Genomic DNA, 9,291 nt, shown 5'->3' on the forward strand with positions numbered 1-9,291 from the left:
TGGACAAGTAACTGAGACACATTTAAAGAAAACTACCACAACAAAAGGTGTTTGTTTCTACATGTGCAATTAGCTGCATAACCATTACTTTAGACTAGGTATTTATTGCTGTGGATAATTTAACCTTTTAACGAATGAGATTGAAGAACTACATTACTGAAGTTGAAAGTATTAAGAATAGTGATCAAGACTTCAAAAATATACCAAGGTCTCAAGTAGATTCAGCAACGTTCAAGAAAGAACACTCTTGATATATTAGTAGGTATGATACATACTTCATTCTGTGGGTGAAGAGCAAGTTAAGTATCAGAAACATTCAGTTGAGGGGATCTGGCCGATAATACCTAACCTGCAGATACCTGAGTGGGTCTTAACTGAGCCGGTAAGATGCCTGGCCCAAGGGTGGAATAAAAATGTGGGACAGAAGAACTTCAACAGGATAGATGTAGATGGTTTGACTGTACACTTCTCTAAGGGTTGACTGAAAGGCACAAAAAACAACTCTGTGCATTTTTACATTTTTATTGAATTTCAATTTCTGTTCTCTGAGTCACATCCATTATACATCTGAATACACCAAAGTAAAAACAACACAAAAACCAGCTTGGGTCAATACTGAGTTTTTGGTCCATTCACAAATCTGATTAGGCAGAAAGAAGGAGGCATCACATGAAGCATGAAGCCATCAACAAATCTGCCACAGCTAAAACAAGATAATGATACAGGTCAGTAAACATGTGTCCTGCTGTCACGTTCAGCAGTCAGTTCTCTTCACGCAGATGGACGGCCATCCATTACCACAGGCATGATTGGCCCAACCGGCTGTAACAGAAAACATTTGTTCATTAATATTGTGTGCTGAAATCTCAAATATTAAAAAAATCTCATCATTAGTAGTCGCTGTGGACTTGATGTGACTGATGGAAATCTTACCCCTGGCATCAAGGTAGATGCACGGGTATGAGCTGGGGGAGCGCTGAGCGCTCCAGAAGTTGTAGTCGAAGTGGCTCTGGTCCACCCACCTCCAGCCCTGCACACATATCATATGAAGTTTAACAACCAGCAGACCTTTATCAGACTTTTGTGTTCATGAAGCCGAACTATGAAGGTGAATCATATGCGGCAGGCAGTTTGATGGATAGATTGGTGGTGGATACCTGGAAGTAAAGTCCCCCCATCCAGGCAAGGGAGCCTCCTCCCCTACTGGTCAGCTGCTGCAGGAAGCTGTACTCAAACAAATCATGGGCAGATGCCAAGGTGGCTCCAAGACTATTGCAATTGGCCTGAAAGAAACACACACAAACACACAAATGTTATAAACTTAAAAACTGAGATTTGACTGTCTTGGTGAATCTTTGAGTAAAGAATTAAATTTACCACAGCGCTGGTCCAGGATCTGCCAGCGCTCACATACAGATAGCAGCTACTCTTGTGTCTCTCCCAACCAGCAGGACACACAAAGAAACGACCTACAGAGCAGAGAGAGGAGCAATGTGACGTCATTACATTGTACAGACAGAGTCTGTTTTCAATGTTTCATTTAAAGACAACCAACCTTCGACTGAAGGAGCCATCTCTCCAGCAGACAGCATCTCAGGCTCTTCTGCTGAAGATGAAAAACATGATCATATTATTTCACTATTAAACACAGAATATAATTATTCATTCATTCATTCATTCATTCATCTTTTTACCTTCAGGAGCAAACACTCCAGCTTCATTTTCTGCCACTGAGGCTGAAACAGAAAACAGGAGCTCTGTTACAGTTTGATCAGTCAAACACACAGTTGGTTGTTCAGGTGGTTTTCTATGTGAGAGCAGCTTACCCAGGTTTTCCTCCTGCAGCTCCTGTGTTCCTTCAACTGGTTCAACAGCTTCAACTGAGCAGAGAACAGAATGAAATGGAAGCTTCACGTCACTGGTCTATGATTAAGTTTATTTACTTCATAACATATTCAAACACAAAGGTCTGGATCAGGGATTCATATGGTCTCCCTGTATCTTCCTATAAACTATGGGGGGTCACAGAGGTCACGTTCATGAAAATTCCAATATGGATCCTGACCTTCAGAATAAAAGGGTCCTGTGAGGTCACATCTTTTTAATGTGATGTCAGTTGTTCGTCATACACACTGAATGAGTCATATGTGGATTAATAATCAGCATCACGAAAACAGATAAAATAAAACATGCGTCTACTCTTCCATCAATCATCAGCAGCTGATTATTAATGCCTCATATGCTATAAGATATTGTTCCCACAATAAAATTTAAAAAGGGCAAATTTAACTCCATTTTCAAACTGTGTCAATTTTGTATCTGTGTACTGAAAAGTACTCACACCCTTTATCCATATTTTCTCCTTAAACAATCGCTTATTATTTCATTTACATTCACATTTCTAAAAATATTTATATTCGCTTTCTGTGTATTTTGATTTTTTAACTAATTAACTGAAATTATTCATATTTCATGTTGTGCAGCAAGTAATTTCCCTGTTTAATTCTGATGACACGTGGAGCTGCACAACTGTTTCTGAAGACATGAAACGGTGTGAAAAGTTAATCCGACCTGCTTTGGCTGTGACAGCAAGAACACCGCTGAGCACAACCGTGAGGAGGAGGAGGGTCTTCATGATGAAGATGTTGAGGACGATGAAGATTGATGAAGAGACTTAACGTCTGGAGGGAGTCAGAGACAATCAAACCAGTTAACAAGCAGAAAGTCAAATAGACTTCTGTGGAATGAGACGGAGAGAGAGCAGGAGTCTTACCTGTGTGGTAGATGTGTGTTGAGGTTCTTCAGGTATCAGCTGATGCTGCAGTGATGAAGAGGAGGCTGCTCTGCTCTTTATATACAAACCTGAACCACAGGCAGAGCACAGAGCAGCAGGTGATCAATGCACTTTGATCTAAATGTGACTTTATAAGTGTTTGTCTTTTGTCTCTTGAAGACAACCTTGAATAAAGTAATAACAATAAATCGTGAAGCCAATAATGAAATAGCGTTATCAACAATACTGATTGGACTGATAAAGTGATGACCGGAATGATAAAGTGATAAAACATTAATGATGCTGTGACCCAGAAAATACCTGACAGCTCTTACTGAAACATGTGATTGACAAAAAGTAAACAATTACTTTAGCAAGGCATTTGTACTGGGATTATACGTTAAGAAATTATACAATATGATGGTTCTAATAATACTAATAATATTCTTATTTTGTAACAATAACATTTATTCACTATTATGTGACTGAACCAGGATTCACACATTTCAGGACTGCAGTTTGGAAAATGAAACCAGAAAATAACAAATAACAAAAAGTATTGGAATGTAACATCCGACAATAATACTCGATAAACAAGTATCAGAATCAGGTTTATAGCCAAGTAGGTTAACAATCCATATTAATAAATGTAAAAATAGGAAACAAAATTAAATATTAATAAGTACAGTTAGTCCTTCTTTGGCCACAGGAAGTTGAAGTGGGAGACAACAAAGAGTCCTTGTGTGTGATATACAATGTAAAAAGCTTCATAAAGAAAGTGAACAGTATGAATGAGTTTAGATTAGAAAACAAACCCTGATGATTCCTGTTCACTTCCTTTTCATCTTCAAAGTGTTTACAACACATTTCTTTATCATTTGTTTATTGTCGTATGTTGTTGAAACAACTCCCACAATAAAACTTTACACACCAGAACAGACACACTGACCGAACTGTGGAAGTAAAACTGGTGTGGCTGTAATATAGTTCATTATCTAACAGGGCTAAAGTGATAAAACAGTTTCTGTAAACGTGCCAGTGCACTAAAATATAAACAACCCAGTAAATTTCCAAGGAAAACTGCAAAACCACACGTACACATGAACAAACACAGTTGACTGTTGAACTGGAAATTCAAATATGAAACAATAAACAAATTGGATTATTTTCATCCCATAAACAATGTCACTCTAAAACTGAAGCTCTCTGAAGTATTATAAGTTTTGTTAAAAATACATATAGTTGTTGTTGGGCCATGGTTTTTTGTGAAACCACACTTCGGCCTACATGTGCCGTCAAAGCCTGAAGCCGCATGTTCCTCCAGTCTCCCAGGGGCCATCAAAAACCAGAGCAAGGAACTCAGTCTCCCAGCGGGCATCAACGTCACACAGAGGTGTGAAAACCCCCCCAGGGACACAGGTTTCAACTCCCATTGGTCACTCTGGACCCCATGACCTGTGAGGTCACCGGGCCAATATAAGGCCTGTTCTCCCCCTCTTCTGTCTCTTCTGCCTCTTCCTACAATCCTTCCACAGGAGGGAAGGCTGTCGAGCCTCTTCTCCAGCTCACATCTTCTCTTCCCATCCAACTCTTCGAGAGGAGCACAAAGGTGCAGCTTCCAGCTCATCTCACCAAGGAAACCTCCTCGCCCTCCAAGCTCTACCAACCCTTCAAGCAGCGACTCGATGTCCTGCTTGAAAACTTCAACCAGCAACTGAGCTACACAGCTCAACAGAATCACTAAGGCAGGAGCCACAAGCAGCCGGAAGACTTCACAGAACTTCGAACTGCACAGCAACTTCCTTTTTCCCCTTTCCACGGACGGGTAACACAACTGGGCTTAATAATTATACTAGGCTAAGCAAGACTGTTTATTCGATTCTGTGTGATGTTTATAAGTTTGATTTGTGGTGTTGTGATATTTTGGGTACAAGTTATTGAGAAAGTAATGTTAGTCTGTTATGCTCTGCACAGTCTTTCATTGCATCCAATCTAGTAACTTTGTCTAATTTGGCACACACACAGACACATGCATATCCCTTCACCTCATTATCTCTACAGGTTGTAAACATTCCAATAGGTGGGGGAAGGGTGTTACCTCTTTGGCCAGCCGCCATTTTGGAACCACACAGACACACACACGTATACTCATATACACATCTTTGTTTAGTAATTACACTGTTAGTAATTTGTGTTTTTATACTTTATTATATTCATAATAAATGTTTTCCTTTCACAAATGCTTTTTTATTAATGTTGCATAAGTGAATTTTGCCAACCTCTACACTGTCAAGAACTCCATATCCTTAAATTTAGCTAACTATCTATATGGTAATTTTGGTTATAGTTATTAATTGAATTGTTAATCAGAGTTCCAAATTTGTAGTTAGTACATTTATGAGACTTATTCAATAAATTGGCTATCTTTTCCCTTCCTTTGAAGGGTGGTGCCCCGAGGTAACATTAATCAATTAAAGTTATTATTTAATATTAATAATAAAATATTAATATTTAATATTTAATTTTGATAATCAAATTTATTGAATGTCGAAAGGCACACCATTTTATGGTATCACGTTTAATTCATTATGGCACAACATTGTGTAATTATTTGTAACAATCTCTCAATCATGCTCGGTTACAGGACTCCATATTTTGTAATGTCTTGATTCATGACTGTGTCGTGCTTGTGTTTCTGTTTTTCTGTTTTCCTCATGTAGCAGTTTTCATGTTGTGGAATCAGGATCTTCCTCACTGGAGAATCCAGTTTCAGTGCAACATCACATACAAAATAATCAAAGTCTTCCAGAGGTGAAAATGAGTTGCATAGTTATGCCGATGACACACAACTCAATGTGTCTGCAGATCACACAGGATCGATTGATTTGCTTTTTAAATGTTTTTTTAATTTCAATGTTAGGATGTCACAACACTTTACCAGAATCTAATTGAAATCTTAGTCATTAGTTCTTTAGCTCTGAGAAAAAAAAAACTTGTCAGAAAGTTATAATCTCTTGGATTTACCCCAATCCAACAAGCAAGAGCCCTTGGTGTGGTCTGTGGTGTGGTCTGTGGTGTGGTGTGGTCTGTGGTGTGGTCACATCTGATCCCACAGGACGATAAATGGATTAGAAACAAAAGCCGAATGTCATAATGTCAACATGGAGACAGTGTGTGAATTTGAAGAAGACATCTTGTTTCTGTCTGACTTCACTGAGGGACAAACTGTTTAAGGTACTTTAGTTAAGGATCATTTGGTGACATTAACCCAATGTAATGGATTCAAAGTGGGTCAGTGGACTGTCCACATGAGAGCACGCTGGGGGCGTGTTCTCTTTCTTGGCTCACTGGCCAATCACAAACGAGTTAATGACCTCCACCAATAAGGTTATGTTTTCTCCCCTGTCTCTTGATTTGTTTGTTGGATGGTTTGTTTGATTGTCAGCAGGATTACACAAAAAACTTTAGAGCAGATTTCCATGAAACTAGATGGAGGGATGAGACATGGGCCTAAGAAAGAAACCATCAAATGTTGGTGCTCGTCTAAACAAAGGGCTGGATGCAGAAATATTTGTTTTGACTTTCTTTAACTTCTAGATTTTTACATTTTAATAGGTCTCTCAGAGAATAATTAATGGATCCTGATGAAAAATCAGGCATATTTATGAAACTAGTATCTATGAGTTTGTGCAATCTGGTGCAGCTTGATTGAATTTAAGACTATTGGCCCTTTGCAGAGGTATTCTGCATGTTAACATTATGGAGTAATACTACAGCAGTGTTAAACAGTGAGTACATGTAATTAAGCATCAGAAGATTCTTGGAGTTGTACTTTATATTCTACATTATTATAATTATTGGATAGTGAACACACGCTAATGCTGCTGAATGGCACAAGAATAACACTGTTCAATGTTCTTTTCATTTATTTATTTAATACATTTTAACAGCCTCTGAACATTATTCATCAGAAAACATATATTCCAAAGTATAAAAAACACAAGAAAACCAACTTCACTGAGTCTTCAACCTGTTTACATATCGTAGCATCTGATTACATCACATCAAGAGAGAAGAAGCATCATATACAGCACGAAGCCGTCAACAGATCCGTCAACAGATCTGTCACTGCAGAAACACACTGCACCTACACAGCAAACTCCTGAGCCAGGACAGATTGATCATTTTTCTCAAATCATTGGTAAGCTACCATTCAAAATGTCCTCCATCACATTATAATGATGATTGAGGTCAGTAAACACATGTGTGTGCTGCTGTCACATTTAGCAGGTATCAGTGCTCTTCCTGCAGATGGACGGCCATCCATTGGCACAGTTGTTATTGGACCAACCAACTGAAACAGAAAGAATGGGTTAATTAATGTTATGCTCAGATAATACAAGACTGATTTCACCTATAATGATGACCAGCCTTTCTTTTGTTTTTTTATAAAGCACATATGGTGCGAGCTGATGAAGAGTAAAGAATTGATTTGACTGATAGAAATGTTGTCGTACCTCTGGTGTTGAGGTGGAGGCACTGGTATCGGCTGACGGTGTTCTGAGCGCTCCAGAAGTTGTAGTTGAAGGGGCTCTGGTCCACCCACCTCCAGCCCTGGACACACGTCACATGAAGTTTAACAACCAGCAGACTTTTATCAGACTTTTAACTGTGACGATGAATCATCTGTTTCTGGGTGTTTAGTGTAATAACCTGGAAGTAAAGTCCTCCCATCCAGGCCACGGTGCGTCCTGCCCTAATTGTCAGCTGCTGCAGGAAGCTGTACTCAAACAAATCATGGGCAGAAGCCATGGTGGCTCCAAGACTATTGCAATTGGCCTGAAAGTGACACACACACACACACACACACACACACACACACACACACACACACACACACACACACACACGTATACAGACATATATTATGTTATGGTAATGAATGAAGTTTTTTCATGTTAAAGAAAGTCCGGTTGTCATTTGAGCAGCAGGTAAACTCAGTTTTATTGCTGTAAGTGAATCTTTGAGCAAAGAATTTAAATGACTTTGGGTAAAGAATTCAATTTACCGCAGCGCTGGTCCAGGATCTGCCAGCGCTCACATACAGATAGCAGCTACTCTTGTATCTCTCCCAACCAGCAGGACACACAAAGAAACGACCTACAGAGCAGAGAGAGGAGCAATGTGACGTCATTACATTGTACAGACAGAGTCTGTTTTCAATGTTTCATTTAAAGACAACCAACCTTCGACTGAAGGAGCCATCTCTCCAGCAGACAGCATCTCAGGCTCTTCTGCTGAAGATGAAAAACATGATCATATTATTTCACTATTAAACACAGAATATAATTATTCATTCATTCATTCATTCATCTTTTTACCTTCAGGAACAAACACTCCAGCTTCATTTTCTGCCACTGAGGCTGAAACAGAAAACAGGAGCTCTGTTACAGTTTGATCAGTCAAACACACAGTTGGTTGTTCAGGTGGTTTTCTATGTGAGAGCAGCTTACCCAGGTTTTCCTCCTGCAGCTCCTGTGTTCCTTCAACTGGTTCAACAGCTTCAACTGAGCAGAGAACAGAATGAAATGGAAGCTTCACGTCACTGGTCTATGATTAAGTTTATTTACTTCATAACATATTCAAACACAAAGTTAATCTGACCTGGTTTGGCTGTGACAGCAAGAACACTGCTGAGGACAACCGTGAGGAGGAGGAGGGTCTTCATGATGAAGATGTTGAGGACAATGAAGATTGATGAAGAGACTTAACGTCTGGAGGGAGACAGAGACAATCAAACCAGTTAACAAGCAGAAAGTCAAATAGACTTCTGTGGAATGAGACGGAGAGAGAGCAGGAGTCTTACCTGTGTGGTAGATGTGTGTTGAGGTTCTTCAGGTATCAGCTGATGCTGCAGTGATGAAGAGGAGGCTGCTCTGCTCTTTATATACAAACCTGAACCACAGGCAGAGCACAGAGCAGCAGGTGATCAATGCACTTTGATCTAAATGTGACTTTATTTGGATTTTTTGTCTCTTGAAGACAACCTTGAATAAAGAAAAACAATAAATCGTGAAGCCAATAATGAAATAGCGTTATCAACAATACTGATTGGACTGATAAAGTGATGACCGGAATGATAAAGTGATAAAACATTGATGATGCTGTGACCCAGAAAATACCTGACAGCTCTTACTGAAACATGTGATTGACAAAAAGTAAACAATTACTTTAGCAAGGCATTTGTACTGGGATTATACGTCAAGAAATTATACATTATTATGGTTCTAATAGTACTAATAATACTCTTATTTTGTAACAACAAACTTTATTCACTAGTATGTGACTGAACCAGGATTCAAACATTTCAGGACTGCAATGAGGAAAATGAAACCAGATAATTACAAATAACAAAAAGTATTGGAATGTAACATCCGACAATAATACTCGATAAACAAGAATCAGAATCAGGTTTATAGCCAAGTAGGTTAACAATCCATATTAATAAATGTAAAAAT

At 38.9% G+C, this 9,291-nt stretch overlaps 1 protein-coding gene across 1 annotated transcript; it reads right to left on the reverse strand.

The window, feature by feature from the left end:
* Positions 1-630: 630 nt before the first annotated feature.
* On the reverse strand, positions 631-8,501 carry LOC118112450 (ladderlectin). Its single transcript, XM_047340678.1, has 9 exons — positions 8,475-8,501; positions 4,562-4,571; positions 1,827-1,880; positions 1,695-1,736; positions 1,556-1,606; positions 1,378-1,469; positions 1,158-1,283; positions 934-1,030; positions 631-822 (listed from the first exon to the last, which is right to left on the reverse strand). Exons 1-9 carry the CDS (start codon positions 8,499-8,501, stop codon positions 755-757), a joined length of 567 nt encoding a protein of 188 aa, XP_047196634.1. The 3' UTR covers positions 631-754.
* Positions 8,502-9,291: the final 790 nt, after the last annotated feature.

This window comes from Hippoglossus stenolepis, chromosome 7 (assembly GCF_022539355.2).
Source record: "Hippoglossus stenolepis isolate QCI-W04-F060 chromosome 7, HSTE1.2, whole genome shotgun sequence".
NCBI classification, from domain to species: domain Eukaryota; kingdom Metazoa; phylum Chordata; class Actinopteri; order Pleuronectiformes; family Pleuronectidae; genus Hippoglossus; species Hippoglossus stenolepis.

Excerpts from the sequence above, each read along its gene's own strand:
- LOC118112450 (XM_047340678.1), bottom strand. The coding sequence starts at position 8,501 with ATGAAGACCCTCCTCCTCCTCACGGTT. Across the intron at positions 1,737-1,826 it reads GCTGCAGGAGGAAAACCTGG|CCTCAGTGGCAGAAAATGAA; the intron begins GTAAGCTGCTCT and ends TTTCTGTTTCAG. Across the intron at positions 1,607-1,694 it reads TGGAGTGTTTGCTCCTGAAG|CAGAAGAGCCTGAGATGCTG; the intron begins GTAAAAAGATGA and ends TTTCATCTTCAG.